Raw genomic sequence first — 23,523 nt, forward strand, 5'->3', positions numbered from 1 at the left:
AACGCTCTACTAATCCCGCCCGAAATACCAAGACAGAAGCAAGATCAACTGCTACTCATGGGACATCACGACTACTCATTCAGAGACTGAAACTCGTGCACACAAATCGACCCCAAAGACCGACATCCCTATCAGAGACAATGCTTCAGAGACTTTGATGAGACTTTGTTGCCAATACAACACAGTTACTAGTCCTTACTTCAATCCACAATGTCAGGTCGTATGTTTATATTAATTTACTATAACCCACCATGGTCACCCACAGTTATGGAGGGGGGATGGAGGTTATCTACCCAACCATGAGGAGGAACGTTACCATTACCTTAGCTTGGGTTGTTATAATATGGGGACACAATGTAAACTGTCTCTGCTTGATGTTGTTATTGTTGCTGATCCTTACTCCACAAAACCCACACTTAAGCCAAGCTCCAAATGATGTGCCCCGCTATTAACCTCTCCTCTGAGTACCCGCAGGTTCCTACTCCTCCTCCCCCCCCCCCTCCACGTCTTACCCCCCACCCTCCACGCCTCACCCCCCCATATCTTACTCTGAAATATTCTACACATTACAGTTCAATTGCAGACTTGTGAAGACACTAAGTCTATTAACCGAACATATGTCATGATTTTTGTCTCATGCAAAGATGTCTTCGGGTATCGCCTTGTCCAACGGTAATTCCAAGAGTTTTCAACGTTTAACGATATGCTTATCAGCGCTACTACTCTAATGAAATCGCTGGGGAACGAATCTAAAACCTGGAGTCCAATCCCCCCCCCCCTTTTTCTAAGCCTCACCCTTCCCCCCCTCCCATTACCCAATACCAACAAGTCCTTAAATATAGACGAGACCCTAGGTCTTGTCAGCCATTACATTTACATTTCATATAACGGATAAAGCCCATCATGGATTGCTCTCAGCCCATATACCCCTTGTAAATTGTCCCCATCTCCTGCACAGAGATTGGAGACGTAAATCACCGCTTAGGTGAACGTGCGGGATCATAGCAGGGGCTATATACCCTCGAACCTCACTTAACAACTATATTGTCCTAGTCCCCTTGCCTTGACCCCCGCTTGACTCTCAGGTTTTGTCCGTGAACGGGCGGCTCTGGGCGGTGGCTGTAGTTGGGACTGGCGTTCTGCTGGTGCCCCTGCAGCCTCTGCCGGGAGTGGGCCCAGGAGCGGATATACTCTCTCCCCGACTGGGTCACTTGGTCGGGGGGGTGAACGAGAGACGCTCATTTACTCAATTATTTGAATTGTTTAAACTGTTTAATATTGTTATAACTGTTTTATTTTATTAACGACATCTGTTGTACCACAACATCTACCACTCAGATACTATTTGGTACTGTGAACCCTTTCGCTCTTCATCTTAACGCTTAACTAGTCGTACTCACAAAATTGAAACAAAGTGACACAATTTACTTGCACCCTGACTGTATCTTACTCTATTGTTATCCCATACACATCACACATACCATGACCACCATTCGTTTCATATCTCAAAACGCCAAAGGCCTAAACACCCCAGAAAAAAGGTCTCTAGCCTTGCAAGATTTCCACAGACGCAGAGCGGAAATTGTATTTTTGCAAGAAACCCACTTTCGAAAAGATTCAGCCCCAAAGCTCCGCAATAAACACTACCCAGTGGGTTATTTTAGTCATTTTACTGGAGCTAAAGCAAGAGGAGTGGGTATCTTGATAGGTAACCAGGTCCCCTTCACACTACACAAAAAAGAAACGGACGATGCTGGACGCTATATTTTTCTTGCAGGGACCATAGGTAACACAAAGATTACACTAGCCAACCTCTACCTCCCAAATAAGAAACAAAACCGCACACTGACTAGAATTTTGGGGAAACTCTCCAACTTCCAGGAGGGCCAACTCCTGGTGGGAGGAGATATGAACATCTCCTTAGACGGTTCTCTAGACTCTACAGCACCTATCTGTCCACCACAAGAGACAAAATTAAGCAAACCCTATATGACGCACAATTATTCGATTGCTGGCGGACACTACATCCATCCAGTAGGGACTATTCATTCTTCTCACCTCCCACTGGCACTTACACACGTATTGACATGCTATTTACACATCACAGATTCCTACCTCTGATAGTCTCGGCATCCTATGGTGGGATCACCTGGTCGGACCACGCCCCCCTAATTCTTGAGATGACTATTCCCTCACTACCCCAGACTAAAACACAATGGAAACTGAACGATCTCTTATTGAATGTGCCAGAAATTAATGAAAAGATCCTAGACAGCAAAATCATACTTCCTCACCAACACAGTCCCAGACACACCACACCCGGTAATTTGGGAAGCCCATAAAAGTGTACTGCGGGGAGAACTAATCAAGCTGGCTTCCATTCAAAAAAGGAAAAGAGATGCCGAGATAAAAACCTTAACTGCTGACATTAAACACTTAGAGAACCAACACACCACAGACAATAGCCTAGCGACGTACAAAACCTTGATAACCAAAAGAACGGAACTAACCACTCTGCTACACTTACACGCGAAAAAGAAAATCCACTTGACCAAACACTCATACTATACCCGAGGAGGCAAGTGTGGCAAACTACTAGCACAATCCCTTAAACCAGAAAGACAAACGACCTTTATACAAGGCATAAAAAAACAGGACGGCACAACAACTCATATCCTGCCTGAAATAACTGAAGGTTTCAAAAACTTTTATACACAACTTTACAATCTTCGAAACACCCCACCCTCACATGCCGAGGTTCAGGCTTACCTTCAAAATAGGATCAAACAAACTCTCCCTAATAATCTCAGTTCGTTCCTAGATGATCCGATTACGCAAGATGAATTTTTTCAAGCTGTTAAACAGACTCCACTAGGTAAAAGCCCGGGCCCTGATGGCTTCACTATCAAATACTATAAACAATTGGCCCCCGTATTAGCTTCCCCATTCCTCAATGCCTATAATGCTATCTCCCCTAATACGCCTTTACCCATACACACTCTAGAGGCCACAATTGCACTCATTCCAAAGCCAGGGAAAGACCCTCTTCAATGCAGTAGTTACAGACCCATATCGCTAATCAATGTCGATGTTAAAATATTCACTAAAATCCTCGCAACTAGACTCAAAAACCTCCTCCCAAACTTAATCCACTCTGATCAGGCCGGCTTTGTCCCCGGCAGAGAGGCAAAAAATAATACCACAAAAATTCTGAATCTGATACACTGGGCACAACAAGACACATACCAGAGTTCCCTCCTATCAATAGACGCCGAGAAGGCTTTTGATAGAGTGGACTGGTCCTTTATGCTAACAACACTCAGAGAATTAGGATTCGGACCTAGATGGCTAGACTGGATGTCAGCTATATACTCAACACCAACAGCGAGACTACGAATCAATGGTCAACTCTCTACCCCTTTCGTGATTACAAATGGAACAAGACAGGGATGCCCTCTCTCGCCCCTGCTTTTTATCCTAACGTTAGAACCCTTCCTACAAGGCATAAGAGAAAACCCCCTTATCCAAGGAATTAGAATAGACAATTCGGAATATAAAGTATCGGCCTTTGCCGATGACATCCTTTTCTCGATCATAAACCCCACACAATCTATCCCAAACATCCTCCAGGAAATGCAAACATATGGGGAACTCTCCAACTTCAAAGCCAACCTCACGAAATGCGAATTGCTCCCAATCCAAACCACGCAAGCAGTGGAGAACCAACTCAAAAATGACTTCCACTTCTCCTGGGCAGCAAGTTCCATTAAATATCTTGGAATACACATTCCCCGACACTTATCCCAAACTTATCACTTAAACTTCCCGCCACTAATGACAAACATAAACAGAGACCTGTCCAAATGGCGAAATTTGCAACACGGATGGTTCGGCAGGTTGAACGTTCTGAAAATGAACATCCTTCCACGCATTCTTTATCTCATACAGGCCCTGCCCATTCAAATCCCAAGAAAGTTCTTTGTCGACCTCAAAAAAACCTTCTCCTCCTACCTCTGGAAAGACACACACCCAAGGCTAGCATATCCCCTCCTTACACACATAAAACGCGACGGAGGTATTGGCCTCCCTGATATAGAAACTTATCACAAAGCCACCCATTTAGTGCGAATCTATGAATGGACTAAACAAACTCCCACTCATCAATGGGTCACAATAGAGGAAGCATCTATGAAGGCTCCCATCTGTACAATCCCCTGGCATGACAATGGGCGGTCACTCCTATTACACAAACAACATCCCACCATAACAGCCACGCTCAAAACATGTTCATCTGGACCAATCCGCCGTATAATAGCTCCTTTTCCCTCACCCCTATACCCATTAACTCATAACCCACTTTTACCGATTGATACCCCTCGCTGGTCACGACAAATCCAGGGGACAACCTCGTATCTAACACTACAAGATATCACACAAAACGACTCGATCAAGCCCATACGAGACACCCTACCTGATTCCATCCTAACAAGCACACACTGCTTGTTTCACAACCAAATTTGCCACTTTGTCCGCCACCTATCTCTCCTCCCCAAGGGAGCAAGGGACCTCACACATTTTGAAAGATTATGTCAATCACACCCACTAAAGAAGAAAATCTTGTCGACAATGTATAAACTACTACAGTCCAAACATTCCGACAAGCTCCCTTCATACATCCTCAAATGGTCATCGGAGCTACCGATTTCGCTGTCTAACTCCCAATGGCAACAAATTATAAACAGAACACATACATCGTCTCAAAATTTAGCAATTCAGGAAAGTAACTACAAAAGGTTGACCCGCTGGCACTACACGCCAGCAAAACTTAACCTTATGCATAGGAACTGTACGGATAAATGCTGGAGATGCACGCTTCCCAAGGCCCACTCATCACACATGTGGTGGACCTGCTCAGTCATATCTAAATTCTGGACACGGATCCACACACTAACTCAAACTATCACGAAAATACAGTACCCTTGCGCCCCAGAACACATGCTGTTCCTGCTACCTCTCTCAAACAACACCACAGAAAAACCCAAACTAAATTTACTTACACACTTGTTGCTGGCAGCCAACCTCTTGATCCCTATCCATTGGAAAAAAGCCGAGGCCCCTTCAATCAGGGAGTGGATCCAAAAAGTAGAATGCATCAGGCAGATGGAAGAAATTTCGGCTGCCTATCGCAAAAACATGACGACACACAAGCAGATATGGGAAAGATGGGTTACTTTCTTAGCTAAGGGACCTACTTCTCAATGTTCCCAGTTGGGACTACCCTAAGGCAAGCCAGGGACCCTAAACCCAGTTCCAATATCTAATGAATTACCAATACAATGATATCTTTTACACTAGCGTAAACACTTACTAATCTAGGGTTTGGTTGGATTAAGTTGATCAGTTTAACTTGCCTCAATTGTTATCCATTTATATTACTCTGTACACTTGTACTTTATAGTCTCACAATATAACATCACGTCACCCACGAGCTACTGACCAATACGCAGAAACATCTAGCCGAATGCATATCTAATCTCCTATTAGTAGCCAGCACGACTTACCTTTGTTTGAGGCGACTTGGTGGATATACCCTACTATTTTACTATGTTAAATTTTTACACGTCTACAATCCTATATTCTATACTATTTAATACGGTCATTTATGTATACATATCTGGTCTTATACTCCCTGTTGTGCAATGTATTCCTTTTAACACAATGTAAATGAAAAAATTCTTTTGTGACACATCTTCATCATCTTCGACTAGAATTTACCAAATGTATCTTTTTTCATATGTAACCTTATACCTGGTAATGTACAACATTTATTTACTTAATAAAGAAAATTTTGAAACTTAAAAAAAAAAAAAAAAAAAAAAAATACCTGATGCAGATGGCAATCCACAATGCCTATGTCATTTTTAAAAAGGCAAATGCTGGGCTGAAAAGCACTTTTCTTTCATTCCAGTTTGAGCTCATTTCTGGGCTGCTAGAATGCCACACAAGGAGACCATCAGTGGAGCCTAGCAGAGGAAGGGAGGCAGGTCACTTCTGCTTTAAGATTCCACCAACCCCTAAAAAAACAAAACTCCCAGAAAAGGTGCAGGGTGTGTTACAAGGGAGGCGTAAGAGTTGAGACTAGCTATTACTGCCCTGATGATTTTTAGTCATCTGTCTGATTGGTTACCGAATCTTGGCTTGGTCTACCGTTTATCCTGTCTTCTCTGATCCTTGACCTCGGCTTGTTCTATCGTTGTTCCGTTTCTCTTTACTCCTTTGACCTCGGCTTGTACCTTGACAATTCCCTGCTTGTATAGCCCAGCCATTCTAAGGACCGGTATTACAAGTTTCTCTCTCTGTGGTCTGTGTTTTGGTTTCGGAATCCATGACAGTTTTGCCCGGGACGCAGATGACTGGGTACTACCCCCAGATAAGTTTACCCCAACTATTCCCCCTTTTCACAGCAAGTAGTATGCACTGGTTCATAATTTGAATTGATGAGCTGCTTATACTTAACATTTATGTGGCCTTTTGAGAGACAATTTGCAGTCCTGAGCTTCTAAAATGAGACTTGGGCCCAGCATCCACTTTTGAAAAATATGGAAGTGGTGTGTGTCTCCAATGTGCCCCTTCAACATCCACATAACCCTGAAAAGGGTACACATGGGGGTATCGTTGCACTAAGATGACATAGCTGAGCAACGTATTTGGTGTTATACTGCCATAGCACACATAAGGATTGCAAAATATACAGTAACATCTCCAAGTGTGTGTCAAAAAGGCAGAAAAAATGCTAATTGCAACTAGACTTGGTACAAACTAACAAAAAAATTATCCTACACTAAGGTTTAGAATATACCTTTTGGGGGGGCGGGGCCTGACCGGGGAGCCGAGCAGACACGCTTTCTGTGAGCTCCCGAGCCTGGGCCCGATTTTCAGCGACAAACAGAGGAATACTCACCCGAATCGGTCCTTCAAACTACCGCAACTGACACGGTGCAAGCAGGGGTACAGAAGGACACCTCACAAGCCCGTAAATACGCTGGGAATCCGGGCCGGGAACTTGGGGCCTACAACACATGGTTGATGGGAGAGACGGCCGCTCTCCCGACCCGCCAAAACAAGCGACACCCGAAGCATCGGGCCTCCCTACCCCCCCCAGGACCAGAGGGGGTTATCCTGGTCCACACAAGCGTGAACCTTAAGCCTAAACTGAATGCAATGGCTGAAGACAGCCGACAGCGTGAAACAAATACTCAAGCGGACGCTCCTAAAATGGCGACCTCAGACCACACTACAGAGCATACCTATGCCCAGCCACTACACGAGCGTCTAGATGCACTGTTCACCCGGTTCTGGGAAATGCTGGACAGGCGGATGGCACATCAAACCTCTAAACGCAAAGAGGAGGTGAGGCAGTCCCAAGCTGTAAGGCGGAGTGGGCAGACCCCGGGAATAGCCGCCGCGCACCGACGGGCGGAACACCCACCCAGGCAGGGGAACATTAGGAGACTCCCTCCTATCCACCGACCACATCGCAGGAGAGCCGCCCGCCGCTGGCGGCGGATGACCACCAGGACCCTCCACAGCACCCATCACGGGAAAGACCCGGCCCCGAGAGGCAACCGAGTCTGTGGACACACGGTGCCAACCCTACAAGATGCCCGGGAAAAGGGAGAAGCCCCCTGCAACAGCCACTTCCACTCCTGGCTGACCCACCTGCAAACGCTGCCGGTAATCCTACCCAAAGGGGGCCTGTGCGGCGTACGCCTACCCTGTCTCACATGCAGAGCCGCCAGAATGGGCGTCGGGTGAAGTAACCCGGACCCCAGCAAGCTGCGGCCCGCAGACAACACTCCAGCCCGCAACGCAGAAACTAAATATATGACCATACAAACTATGAACTCTAAAACATGTCACCTACCATGGTAAACTGACCCAGTCACACAGTTAAGCATTTAATTTGTCCAGCGCACATTGTAACGTTAACATGCATGTTAATCATTCAATCAATGTTCCTTTGGCCTGTTGGCACAAATCTGGGCTCCCTATGTGACCCAAGTATACTCACTACTGCACTAATAGGCAATACTACCTGAGTTAATCAATACCTAACGTGGTTTAGTGCTGTATGATAACCAATTTGCCACTCTTCATTTATACGTAAGATATGCTAACCTGTCAGCACAGTCACCATTGTATGCATGAAGTTAAGTTTGAATAACCTTAGTTTAACCTCATACCGTACTAACGACTGGTTTCTTGTTCTGGTTGTCTAGGATAACAGCACATCAGGCTCACATATTGCAGTCACACTGACTTAACTAATCAGGCTTCCTAGCTTTTTGTGTACCTAACTCGCTTGGACGTAGGCTATGTCATTTTTGCTACGGTTTTGCGTATGTCCCTACTCATGCTTTTTCTCCTATAAAAAAGAAAAAAGAAAGGCATTACTAATCTGGAAATGTGACACATTACTGTTGTATTAATCCGAAGCTGTAACCCATTTGCACATTTTCCCTGTTTTCTTTTTATGTACCCTAACTCATATGCCTTCAATAAAAAACAGATTGACAAAAAAAAAAATATACCATTTGAAATACTCCGGGGTGTCTACTTTAAGAAATGGTAGGCCTTTGTGGGTTAGTTTGAATTTAAAACCTGCTAAGATGCTTGGAAATTGCACATAGGCCCAGCGTCAAAATTCAAAGTTCTGTAAAAAACTGATATGGCTTGGTCTCCTATATGGCACTGTAGCTTCACGAAATAGTGCCAAAGACATACAATGGGGGTGTCATTTTAGACAACTTAGCTGAACATAATTTGGGGGGTTTGAACTTAGTGGCACATGTGAAATATAAAAAAAAATGCCCAGCACAAATGCAATCCATATGTAAAAAACGCACAAAATTATTTTTTACCACATACTTTGGCATGTAATGGTAAAAAAATGGGGGCATGTTAAGGCACAAAATGCACCTAATGAGATACCCTGGAGTGTCTACTTTTACAAATGGTAGGGCTTTGTGGGGTTTTTTTGAACAGTCAAACTACAATACCCCAAATGGAAGCATAGGCTCATTAACCCCTTAAGAACGCAGCCAAATGTACAAGTTGTGAACCAAAAAAAATGTAAACAAACCACAGATTTTGACTATATGTCTGTTCAACAATAATTTACCTCTTTCATATTAAATGCACCCACACTTATTATATATCATTTTGTTCAGGGGAAACAGGGCTTTCATTTAACATTAAATATTTAGGTATGGAACATAATGTAATATGAATAAAATATAAAAAAATGAGAGAAATATGATTTTTTTTTAAAATTTCCTTAGTTCTATGTGACATTCTAACTGTGAATGTCATAATACTGTTTGCTTTTACTGCAATAAAATACACATATTTGTATTCAGCGATGTCTCACATGTAAAACAGTACCCCTCATGTACAGGTTTTATGGTGTTTTCAAAAGTTAGAGTCAAATATAAGGCTTGCGTTTCAGTTTTTTCACATTGAAATTTGCCAGTTTGGTTACGTTGCCTTTGAGACTGTATGGTAGCCCAGGAATGAAAATTACCCCCATGATGGCATACCATTTGCAAAAGTAGACAACCCAAGGTATTGCAAATGGGGTATGTCCAGTCTTTTTTAGTAGCCACTTGGTCACAAACACTAGCCAAAGTTAACGTTAATATTTGTTTGTGTGTGAAAAATTAAAAAAACTAATTTGAAAGCCAATTTTGGCCAGTGTTTGTGACTAAGTGGCTACTAAAAAAGACTGAACATACCCCATTTGCAATACCTTGGGTTGTCTACTTTTGCAAATGGTATGCCATTATGGAGGTAATTCTTATTTCTGGGCTACAATACGGTCTCAAAGCCAACGTAACCAATCTGGCGAATTTCATTGTGAAAAAACTGAAACGCAAGCCTTATATTTGACTAACTTTTGAAAACACCATAAAACCTGTACATGAGGGGTACTGTTATACTCAGGAGACTTTGCTGAACACAAATATGTGTGTTTCAAAACAGTAAAAAGTATGACAGCAAAAATATCGTCAGTGTAAGTGTCGTTTGTGCGCGAAAAAATGCAATAAATTTCACTTTCCCTGACGATATAATTGTTGTAATAAATTTTACGGTTTTTAAACACAAATATTTGTATTCAGCGATGTCTCCCGAGTAAAACAGTACCCCCCATGTACAGGTTTTATAGTGTCTTGGAAAGTTATAGGGTTAAATATAGTGCTAGCAAATTAAATTCCCTATACTTTCGGCCTGGGTTGTTAGGCAGGTCCTGCAAATTGTAATTAATAAAAGGACCTAATTATGTAAAATTATTATATATATATATATATATATATATATATATATATATATATATATATATATATATATAATTTTTTTTACTATTATTTTTATTTATATATAGTTATACATATAGTGATGCATACGTATATACTTGGGTATATACATATATATATATTTCGTTCTACGTGTATTTTGAGATAAATATATATATATATATATACACACACACACATATACACACACACACACACACCGGTAATTATAATTATGTATATATTTAATCAATATCCTTCTACGTGTATTTTGATATTAATATATATATATATAATTATATATAAAAATATTAAATTACACTTAGTGTATGTGTAAATGTGTGCGTATATATATATATATATATATATATATATATATATATATATATATATATATAAATGATGTAAGTATATTTTATTTTTAGCTTTCATTTTTATTTTATTTTTACTTTAAGGGGTTAAGAGGGGAGGAGAGGGGCAGAGACAGTGTCAGCCAGTGATTTTACATCACTGGCTGACACACAGGATCAGTGATCACAGTGACTGGCTGTCACTGTGATCACCTCCTGCAGATCGCGGTAATTGGCCACAGGGGGAGTGCCTGGGTGGCCAGGCATGCCCCCCACCGCGATCTGCAGGGGGATCCTGCCTGCAGTTACTATGGGTCAGCCAATAGGCTGACACATAGTAACTCTGATCGCAGTGAGAGGCTGTCTCTGCATTCAGATCGCAGAGACAGCCTCTCCCTGCGATCATACTCTGCAGATCGCGGTCACTGACCGCAGGGGGACTGCCTGGGCATGTCCCCCGACCGCGATCTGCAGAGTGAAAATGCGGCCGGCTCCATGTGTCAGCCGATTTTAAAATCGGCTGACACATGGTAAATACCGATCGCAGTGACAGCCTGTCACTGCGATCGGAAGCTGCAGACCGCAGTCCCCAGGCACAGGGGGGCTGCCTGGGGGGCCAGGCATGCCCCCCGACCGCGATCTGCAGCGGCCATATTCAGCCGGCCACGTGGGGGGTAAGACCGTCCAGGACGTACCATACCGTCCTGCGGCGTTTAGAGCCGCCCAAATAAGGACGGCATGGTACGTCCTGCGGTCTTAAGGGGTTAAATCCGTCTCTCAAAATTCTACTGTGAGTACTGAAAAGGACAGGTCTCCTATATGGCACTGTAGCTTCACAAAATAGTGCCAAAGACATACAATGGGGGTACCGTTGTACTCAGCAGATGTAACTGAACACAAAATAAAACTTTGTACAGGGATAGCACACATTGATACACATGAGAAGTTCTTTGTTATAAGTTTGCGTGCCAAACCCCCCCCCCCCCCCCCCCAAAAAAAAAAACACAATGTTACTCCAATATTTAGCAGAGGTCGGCGGTGAAATGGCTACGTAGAAAGTATTAAAACAACCTTAGGTAAATAGCCTGTGATGTCTACTTTATATAAATATATACTTTTGTGTGGCAATGTTGGTTTCTTTTATGGCTATTAAGCTTACAAAACAAACATACCAAATTCTAAAATTGCTCCACATTAAGTATATTTTACTCCTTGTGCTTTGTGACCTGTAAATACCACAAAAAAAACGAAAATCCCAGACACATTATATATTCTGTAATTCAGAACAACTAAATGAATTTATTTTTAATTACTTTCCTTAACCTGCACTAATTATGTACACATTATTATTGCAAAAACTGTAAAATAAAACAAAAAATGCACTTTTTTTTTTGCATATTTCTGTATTTTTTGTAATAAATAAGCATTTTTATATATATATATGTGCTACATCAAATTAAAGCCCTTTCTGTCCTTTAAAAAACGGTATATAGAGGGGGCGTGGCCTGACACGGAGCGAGCTGGACACGTTTCTTTAGAGCTCCGCTCCTTCTACACCGAAAATAGCTCACATTAGCCAGCAAGAACGACTGCAATACCCACCAACCTACCATCTGAACAGCCCGGGAGAGATGGAGAAACGGCCGGGGAAAAAAACGCCGAAGAAAGGCGTGGAGGCAGGAGCTTCAGCCCCCGTAGCGGAGTTCTTCACTACTCCACGTGGCGGCCAGGCGGGATCCCAAGATGGCGGAGCAACTCACCCTGATCCGGCAGACACCTTGACCCGGAGGTCCCCAGGGGCTAACAATCCGTCCCCAGACACGGAGCAAATCCTGCACACCCTGGCAGAGGTAAAAGCTTACCTTGCAGGGGAAATAGAGCGCTCCATGAGGGTCCTGAGGGGAGAAATCCACGCCATAGGAGACTGTACCGCGCAGCTGGAGGCAAGGCAAGAAACGGCAACCCAGACTCACAACACAATGACACAGCATGTAAATCTGCTTATGGCAAGACTGACAACAGCTGAATTAGCCATAGAAGATATGGCGAAAAGAACCCGCCGCAATAATCTGCGCCTCAGAGGCCTGCCAGAAAACACAGGGGAGGGCCCAGTTGCGGAGATAGTCACTACCATCCTGAGACCCCTGCTACCTGGCCTACCCGACCACATGTGACACATTGAGAGGGCGCACAGGGCGCTACGTACCCGGCGACCAGATGCGAATGTCCCACGGGACATCATCATAAGATTCCTGCACTTCCAAACCAAGGAGGCGCTGCTTCAGCGGGGGAGGGAAGGCCCTATCACTTACCAAGGCGCCAACCTGACCCTCTTCCAAGATCTCGCCCCAACTACTCTGCAACGCCGCAGGGAATGGAAACCGATCACTGAAGCACTAAGAGCGGCGAATATAAGATATGCATGGGGATACCCATTTAAGCTGCTGGCTTTCCACAAGGGAAAAACCCATTTCCTACAGCCAGGAGATGAGGCCTCAGCGCTGTTTGCAGACCTGGGAATCCAGACGCCACCAAGACTGCCCCCCACGCTTGGCAGTGTCGCTGAACAACAGCCTCTACCTGTAGAATGGCAAACCGTCGGGGAGTGAGGTAACGGGGACATGCTGTATAGTGGAACTCTGTGTCCCTCACACACAAGGGCTGTGAACCTGGTGGCAGTGGCGGGGGGGGGGGGGGGTCAAGTGCTGGATGGGGTGGGGGTTGTGGGGATGCATATGTCAAGGAGGGAGGCGTGGGGCAGCCGCCAGGACCCTTTTTTGCCCCGCAGTTGCCTTTTTTTTTTATTGTTTTACTTCTCATTTTTTCTCTTTTTTTTCCCTGTGCGAGAAGGGCACACATTCACCGGTCCGGTACCGGAGCCCCTCATAACGGGGACTTGGGGAGGGGAAGTCTTGGGGGAGGGACAGGCCGGGACACAGGGACACCCGGCAGCTTGGAGAGGCTATGAAGGGAGGGCCTCACTAAGGCCACAGGGGACATATCACAGTTCTCGCCTCCAACCGGGAACCCGCCTCTGGGACTCTGGGGTCATGGCTTGGGCAACGATTGTCATGGATCTGGGACTCAATACGCTCCCATGTGAGCCGTGGATTTTTTCTGCCTACCTAGTAGATTGAGCTTTTTGACTGTGCTATTGTGCACGGGGGTTCATGCATGACTAAAGGGATGCACTGTTTAACTAGTATTTCTGTACGAGGAGGGCATACATGCGTAGCAAGCTCTCTATTGTAAATAGAATGTTATGCACACGGCCCTTGTGCCCCCGCAGCCAGCTCTCTTATCTAAATCACATATTGTGCTTTTGGTGCGCATGCATGCATCGCGGGATAGGCTGTTTAGATAAAATGCTATGCTCATGGGGTTTATGCACACGTGGTATGGTTTATGGTTTTAGGTAGCTTAAAAAGAGCACAAAATATGTGGGCATGCACAACAAACTGTCCTATCCGAAAAATCATACTGCACATGGTGCGCTTGTAATTCCCTGGCAGGATAATTGGATGGAATTTGCCGCACATAGTAACCATACATGCGTAGTGACATACATTGTCTTGAGGTGGACTGCTATGCACACGGGCCTTGCAGCATGCTATATTGTTTAGACAGTTCTTATTACACGGAGCGTTTATATACATCAGTAGCAGCAAAGACTGCTTGGGTAGCATACTCAGCGCAGGACTTCTCTGCATAACATAGCAGGTTACAAGGAGTTCGACAGAATATTATGCACATGGTCTTTATGCTTACGTAACATGTTATATTGTTTTCATAGGATGTTCCGCACTTGGTACTTTATGCTTCCATAGTAAGCCAACTGGTTATGTTAGAGTGTTCTACGCAAGGTGTTTTAGGCCTACGCAGCATGTTCAACCGTTCAGATAGATTAATGTACACGAGAGGTTTATACGCACACAGCAAGCTACAGTACTCTGACGGCGTACTAGACACGGGTGTTTATGCATACGTAGCAAAAAAGAAATCCGGAAGGAGATCAACACATACTTCCAAGAAAATGACACTAAAGGTATGGCCCCTGCTATTGTATGGGCGGCCCACAAGGCGGTGATCCGGGGCATGTGCACCAAACTAGCAACAAGAAAAAAAGCAAGAAAAATGAAGACCCTGAAAAAGCTCCTTGAGACTCTGCGACAGACTGAACATAGACATAAGTCGGCACCCACACCACCACTGTATGAACAACTGAAAGAGGTCAGGAGCTCCATATCGGAACTACTCCTGGATGATACGGCTAGGGCAATGGCGTGGACAAAGAGGACATACTACGAGAAGTCCAATAAAATGTACACAATGCTCGCCAGAACCCTGCGTCCCAGACAAAACCGGACACCCATGGCAGCGATCAAACATCCTGACGGGACAACTAAGACATCGCCAATAGATATCAACAGGATTTTCACGGACTACTATAAACAACTATATAACCACTCTCCTGGGACCACGAGCGCGCAAGCCGAATCGCTCGAAAACACGCAAGCCTTCCTAGGCGGCTTGGAGTTACCGAAATTACCCACAGTAGCATCAGCACAACTAAACGAACCCATCACGACAGAAGACATTGATAAGGCTATCACGGGACTGAAGGGCAATAAGGCTCCAGGACCGGATGGCTTTGACAGGTCGTACTATAAAACATTCCGAGAAGAATTATCACCAAGACTGGAAAAACTATTTAACCATTTCATGGACGGAGGAACTGCGGAAGGTGAAATGGCTATGGCCAACATAATCCTCCTACAAAAACCAGGCAGGGACCCCACCCAACCAACTAACTACAGACCCATCTCCCTGATTAACCAAGACATTAAGATCTTAGCAAAAATACTGGCGGACCGGCTCAACCCTCATCTAAAGACACTGATACACCCAGATCAAGTGGGGTTCATAACTGACCGACAGCTTTTCGAAAACACCAGAAGAAACATCGACCTCATATGGAGACAAAACCAAGTTAGAGAGCCAACCCTGGTTGTATCTATAGACGCGGAAAAAGCTTTTGATAGGGTCGCATGGCCCTACCTATTCAGCCTCTTGGAACATCTGCGTTTCCCAGACAGATACATAGCCTCAATTAAGGCAATGTACACCCAAGCCTCTGCCCAAGTTAAAACACCTGGTGCAAGCCCCGAACCCTTTAAACTGGGAAACGGGACACGCCAAGGATGCCCTCTATCCCCACTCCTGTTCGTGCTCACTCTGGAACCATTACTACAAGCATTACGGCTACACCCGCACATCAAGGGGATAAAGGTGGGAGGCAGTGAGTTTCTCGTCTCAGCGTATGCAGATGATGTCCTACTGACCCTCACAGACCCGACGGAATCCATGAATGCATTACAAGAAACTCTTGCCCGATTTGGGGTCTTCTCCAGCTACAAAGCCAATTTAGACAAATCCAGCGCTCTCCCGCTGGGGATCCCAGCGGGGGACGTGGCGGCATTGGGGGACACTTACCATATACCCATAGCTAAAGATCATCTCAAATATCTGGGGGTACTGTTACCGAGTGACCCGGATAAGCTTTATAACCTCAACTATGCCCCACTTATACGAACCCTGATCCGAGACATAGATAAGTGGCAGGATAAACCCATATCCTGGATAGGCCGCCTGCATACCATTAAGATGAATGTCCTCCCCCGCATATTGTTCCTTTTTCAGGCACTACCGGTAAAGATCCTAAAATCAGATCTTGCCCACTTACAAAGGGCTATAGGGAACTTCATCTGGCAAAATCGTCGCCATAGGATATCCAGGAATATCCTGTACAGACATAAACAAACAGAGAGGTGGGATGGGCCTGCCACACTTATACTATTACTACCTAGCAGCCCAACTGGCACAGGTGGCAATGTGGCACGCGCCTCTGGAGGAGAGACCGTGGGTGGACCTAGAATCCCTGATGACTGGCCTAGATCTCCCACAATATCACATGTGGCTCCCAAAGCAGGACAGGCCTATCCTAAGAGCCACATGCCCAGCAATTTTAAACTCCCTGAGAATTTGAGAGGGTGGGCATACAAAGAATTTGTCATATGTACAACGGAGACCAATTGGTACCCTTTGCACAATTACAACAACTAGCACACCTCACCCCCACAGACTTCTTTAGGTACATGCAAATTAGGGATTACGTACAACAACCAAAAATACAACAGGCAGCCCGAGGTACCCCCTCTTTCTTTGAGAAGATGTGTCTTAAAGAAATTGCACAACGAGGACTCATCACTATTATATATGCGCACCTCTGCTCAGAAATACGAGAATGGGGAACCTTAACATACACAGATGCATGGGGACGAGATTTGGGGGAGGTGCTGGAGGGAGTGGAATGGAGGGAAATATGGGAGGCCAACACCTCGGTATCCATGTGTGTCACCCACCAGGAACAGGCGTATAAAACTATGTTTCGGTGGTATACCACACCTGCTAAATTGCACTCTATGAGACAAACACCCACTGACACTTGCTGGAGGGGTTGTGGAATAAAGGGTACTTATATCCACATGTGGTGGGAATCCCCCCTAGCACACTCCTTTTGGTTAATAGAAACCTAATAGCCACCTAATAGAAAGGATATTCCACAGAGCGCCGGCCCTACTTACTGAACCGACCTGTAGATGGGTGGACACGGCGGGAACAAAAACTGATCCATAAGATCACTCTAGCAGCAGGGAAGGCAATGGCACAGGTCTGGCTACAAACGACACTGCCACCCATACAAAGGGTTATATCCAACCTAAAAGAAATACACCTCATGGACAACTTAACCGCCCGATTGAAGGGAACATTACCTAGTTTCGACAAATTATGGGACCCATGGCACAGTAGTGACGTGGTATGACAAACCCACCCACCCTGACCCAATTGCGTAAAGGGGGGGGGAACGACTCAGGACAGAACACAAGTAGAACCCCAGTTGAGATCTGGACATACCACCGCGGACATAGATAACGTATATGGATGCGTTGCACCGCTGCAGGACTCCATCCCCTCCCCACTCCTCCCCCCCCCCGATTTCCCCGCACTCTTCCTCTACTCAATCTTCTCTTCTGCCCCTTACTCGTATACTTAACTTCCTACTCTTCTTAATTCTATCTCTATATACTCATGGTGATAACATAAACTATAATATGCTAAGCAAAAGTAGGTTATAAACCTACCTAGACACTGTACACTATATTAAGCCCACTTTCGAGGTCGACAAATGTGACACATTTATTGATTTTCATTGTTTATTATACATAATAATGATAAAGCGCTTACAAGTTATGTATGATATTCAGTTATTGTTTATGTAAAAAGTAAAAAAAAAAAAAAAAATGCAACTGTGTTCACCTAAGCTCTGTCAAGTGAAAAATAAATAAATTAATAATAATAATAATTAAAAAAAAAAAAAAAAAAAAAAAAAAAAAAACTGTATATAATGTGTGTCGGTGCAATAAATTAGCAAAATGCAAATTGCAGTTAAACGCAAACAGCAAAAAATGCTGTTGTCATTAAGTGAAAGACAAGCTTCTGAAGCTCTGTCCTTAAGGGGTTAAAAACACATACATATCCCACAAAAGTTACATCCCCTGATAGCCCCGATCTGGGTGACCAACATTTCATATATAGAGCACACGCACGCCATCTGAGTCGGCGAAACTCTCCAATCAATTCTCCGTGAAGCCGGTGATTGGACTGCAGAGGTCCCCGGTGACGTCAGACGGAGGAGCTTCACCCAGTACTGGATGCAGGGCTTGGCCGGCGCCAGCGACCCTGCGCGGAGCTGGCAATACAGTACGTTTTATTACCTTTTAAGGGGGGACAAGCCAACTTAATGGTGGTTTTAACAGGTTTTTGTTCCTGCCCCTATAGTGTTCCTTTAATTAAAAAAATTGTGATGCATGTCCCTTTCGCAACTCAATTGGCAGCACTACAGAGGGGGGGTCTCCAATTTGTAAGGAGGCTACAGACAAATGTAAATTAGTTGAGTCTAATTAATCCAGCATTGAACTAGTAAAATGGGGTAACAACAGCAATGTAAACATCAGGGTAAAATATTAACAGCAGCAGAATTACCTGACTAGCTTCTGTATATGAATCGTTGGTCTCTGGACACGGAACAGATGCTCCCAGGCTATATAAATATAGAATAAAAAAAAAAAAAAAAAAAAAATTATAAATGTATAAAATACATATAAAAACTACATACATTGAAACAGGAAATATTTCTGTAGTCAGGACATCTAGGTTTTATTTTCCCCTATAATAGCACATCAGGTTTAGAAAATACACGAACATTAGCATTAGCATTAACTAAACAATATGATATAACAGGCATAACTGAAACATGGTGGGATGAGACACATGACTGGGCAGTTAACTTAAATGGGTACATGTTATTTAGGAAGGATAGGAAAAAACAAGAAGGGTGGTGGGGTATGTTTGTATGTCAACCATGATTTAAAGCCAAATCTTAAGCAAATTGAATGTGATGAGGAAAATGTGGAGGCTTTATGGGTAAATATCTGCTTGGGGGAAAATAAGGGAAACCAACTATTGGTTGGGATCCCGACAGCCCCCACCTGGGGGAACGACATATCCAAAAATGTTATAAACCACCTAATGTTAATATTGACGAGGAACAACAGCTGTTTGAGCAAATTGAGAAAGCTACAAATCTGGGTAACACTTTAATTATTGGAGATTTTAATTACCCGGACATAAATTGGGACAGAGGGTTTAGTAGCTCAGCAAAGGGAATTAGGTTTCTAAACTTGTTAAATGACACCTTCATGTCACAACTAGTACAAGCACCTACTAGAATGGACGCTTGTCTGGACCTGGTTTTAACAAACAACGTTGATCTTTTGACCAACATTCAAGTAGGTGAGCACTTGGGAAATAGTGATCACAATATAGTGTCCTTTGAAATAAACTCAAAAAAACAAAAGCACATGGGGTATACTAAAACATATAATTTTAAAAAGGCCAATTTCAATAAGTTAAGGAAAGCTTTACAATATATTGACTGGCATAAACTATTTAGTGAAAAGAACACTGAGGATAAATGGATCATCTTCCAAAGAATATTAGAAAGGTACATTTCTCAGTATGTACCATTGGGAAATAAATATAAAAGAAACAAATTAAAACCAATGTGGCTTACTAGAAAAGTAAAACAAGAGATTAAAAATAAGAAAAGGGCATTTAAAGCATTTAAATCGGACAAACCAGATGCATTTTATAAAAGATATAAGGAGGGGGGCGTGTCTGGCTTCCGGTGCGTCAGTCGCATGGATTAGGAGCTCCGGCGTTATACCGTCCTGATCGGCTACAAATCAAGCTACTTTAAGTGGTAACTCAAATACCTACCTTCCCCTAAATCTGTGGCAGGACAGGCTTAGTAAAATGTCTCCATCCAAACAGCCGAGGACTCATGAACCGGCCAAAACAAAGAAAAAAAGAACGCCACATACTTACCCAAGATGGCGGCGAGGAGCTAGAAAATATGTTGGACGGCGTTTCTGATCAGGATTTGACCTCCTCCAAGTATTCAGACTCCCCAGTAACGGAGAAGAGTCTCCATAAAATGCCACAAGAGCTGAGAGCTACTATAAAAGCTGATTTTCAGCGTATTGATGGAGACCTAAGGAAGGAAATTACAAGTCTGGGCGACCGAACCAGCCATTTGGAAAATAAAACAGGAGACCTATGCAATGCCCATAATGAAGTTGTGGACAAACTTCAATCCTTAACAGATGAAAATGAGGCATTAAAGTTAAAATTGGCAGACCTGGAGGACAGGACAAGACGACAAAACATAAGATTCCGGGGTATCCCTGACGATATTTCCCACAATGCTCTTCCTGCATATGTTCTTTCTATATGCAAGGCCTTGGTCCCGGATTTACCCAACTCTGCTTGGGCCTATGACCGAATGCACAGACTTCCTCGGCCGTCTCGGCTGCCTCCTGAATCGCCCAGAGACATAATCGTCAAATTTCATTATTATGTGCATAAAGAATCCTTATTATCTGCAGCAAGAAAAATGGCAACCCTTCCTGATCCGCATGCTACAATTGCTTTATTTGCGGATTCATCAGCCGCCACCATGGCGAAACGCAGAGAATTTATCACCATTACCAAAACGCTGCGGAACAACAATGTAAATTACAAGTGGGGCTACACAACAAAATTGATTATCTGGAGGCAAGGATCAACCCGCATTATAAGCGACCCTAAAGAAGGTATGAAGACACTCTCAGAATGGGGACTTTTGCGAGCTGCAGGAGAGCGTCAAGTTGCGTCCGGGGAGATTTCTCCGAAGAAAATCCAAACTGACTGGCATATGGCACGAGCACAGCCTACAGTAAAATAAACTTTCGAAATCACCATGAGCTAAATGTATCAAGCAATATTGGTATAGTATTTCACGGTATGCTCAGGTGGGATATAGTGGGTTTCATCCTCGCCTAGCGGCACCCACCTGTTAACTGATTGTTTTATGGCGATGGTAGGCCTTTCCGGGGATGCATAGCAGTACAAATAAGAGCAACTGCTCACGTTTTTACCCCGACCATCTGGTCATAGTTTTATTTATTTATTAGTCATGGTTGTTTTATGCTCTGGCGACCTTAGGGTTATTGCTGCCCTTTCATGTTATGATGTTATATTGTTTTCTGTAACAGGCATGTTGACCGCATAAGTCTGCCTGAGCCCAAGGTTTAGATGACGGCTTAATTTCATGCACAAGTGTTCATGCTTTACTTTTACAATGCTATGGGTTGTGTAGCAACGGTTCTCTCAAATATGCTCCCCATATGCAAATGCTAATTCACATTCACGTGCTATACCTGTTACAAATCGCTATTTGTAACTGGCCCTTTTAATGAGAAATTGCCCTGCTTCCCTGGATTGTGGAGAAACATGTTTGCCAGCCTCCTGCCTCATGACTATGGCCCCTGGAAGATTGTGCCCCTGAAAACTTATTAACATTTATTGGGTGTGTATGGCCCTTTAAGAACCGTCTGGGGACATATTGTGACTTTGCTGAACAATACCCCTTTAAGACTATGTCCCCAGACCTGTAAAATAACTTGCCCCTGGCTTTCTCCCACTTGGTTCAGTAAATAGGGCTTACTGAACCAAGTACCACACAGGCGGACCACCCAGAAGTTAAAGTGTGCAGGCAATTTACCTCCCAGGCTGTGAGGTTACTGCAGGTTAATTGCCGAGCGTTGGGTGGCCGCCATTCGGCAGCCGAACACGTGGCGGCGGCCATTTTGGTCATTCGAATGCGGTCAGCGGTGTATGCTAAAGATTCTGTGGAACTAAAATCGGCTACACATTTTGCCGAACACCGCTGACCCTTACCTTCTCCCATACTGAACTTGCAGCTCCAGAGACTAAGTCCCGTTCTAAATGGGACTTAGTCGTTTTTCCGCATGAAATTGACCGTTTTGGGCAGGAAATTGTGCTTGCGGTCGGTCATAAAGGACTTCCAGCTAACTTTTGATCCACTGGAGGGATTTGGCTGATTTTTGGAAGTGTTTATGTTTGATGTATGCTGAGTCTGAATATGCAACTTTTAAATTGAAATTTTAAATTTAAAATGAAATTGAATGTATGGTTTTAAAGTTACAGTGTGTATGTGAAAACTGTATTTTTATTGTATGTAATAATTGGTTTAACTGTTTATCTGAGGGGAGGGAACCTGTGGGCTGTACTATGCTGTTATTGGTTAATTTCATCCTCCCCCTGGGAGGGTACTCGGTCGGGGTACACGGAGCTCCGTTACAATACCCTTAAGGTTTCGTCTGATATTCAGGCTTCCCATTTAAGATTAGACGAGTTGCAACTTTAATTAATGTAGTCCAGTTGATCATAAGTGTTCTTAGATCCGAACATGACTATTATGTTGTAAATCCAACCCAGGCTTACTAGCTGGGTACAATTCCACTGTTGTCATTATATCATTGTGTTCCTAAAAGGCAGATTACCCATCTGGTCACCGAATGCAAATCTATTTAATTTACTTCTTATGTTTATGTATAAGGGTTGATGTTTCCAACCACGAGTTGGTCAGGCTTATTTGACACGTAGATACCCCTTTATGGGAGTACATTCTCTCCTATCCTACATTTGAGTTACGCACCATCAGGGCGTTAGGAGTTCCACGCTCCTCCCCTTCATTTTACTTTAGGTCACCTCTTGAGATCATCACTCGGTGTTCTCTATATGACCTTATCTCATCTCCTTCAGAGTGGAGATAACTGTACAATTGTTGTTTCCCCTTATCTTTTTCCTTTTTCCCCAGTTCCCCACAATTTCTGTATTCTTACACATGAAACCAGAGGAAGTAACAAACATTGCCATCAAAGTAAAAGGGACAGACGTGCACATTATGGCCAATATGGAGGGTAGTGTAGTACAGGGCACGCACTCAACCCGATTGCAGGTCATTGATTTAAGATATCCATCTTTCGTTATGGCTACGCCACTAGCACTTTTTTTTCTTAAAAACATCACTATGACTCGTAATACAATGAAAATTATGTCTCTCAACGTTAAAGGCCTAAATAGTCCAAACAAAAGGTGTCAAGTGTTAAGAGACATGCATGCCTCTAATGCAGCAATCGTTTGCTTGCAAGAAACTCAATTTCATAAAAGGGGCCCACCCAGACTACATTTGTCACGTTACCCAACAGGGTTCCATGCATATGCACCTAACAAAACCAAAGGTGCAGCCATATTTTTCCATTCAGACTGGGCTTTCTCATTAAATAAGCAATATG

At 43.8% G+C, this 23,523-nt stretch overlaps 1 protein-coding gene across 1 annotated transcript in view; it reads right to left on the bottom strand.

Annotated features, from left to right (window-relative positions):
* The window catches only part of LOC134569254 (hsc70-interacting protein-like), a 92,947-nt gene that overhangs the window by 34,001 nt on the left and 35,423 nt on the right, over positions 1 to 23,523 (bottom strand). The window contains exon 2 of the mRNA XM_063428169.1: positions 18,806 to 18,863. Within this exon, the coding sequence (XP_063284239.1) occupies positions 18,806 to 18,863 (58 nt within the window). The remainder of the gene's footprint in view (positions 1 to 18,805; positions 18,864 to 23,523) is intronic.

The sequence above is a fragment of the Pelobates fuscus genome, chromosome 7, assembly GCF_036172605.1.
Source record: "Pelobates fuscus isolate aPelFus1 chromosome 7, aPelFus1.pri, whole genome shotgun sequence".
Lineage (NCBI taxonomy): Eukaryota > Metazoa > Chordata > Amphibia > Anura > Pelobatidae > Pelobates > Pelobates fuscus.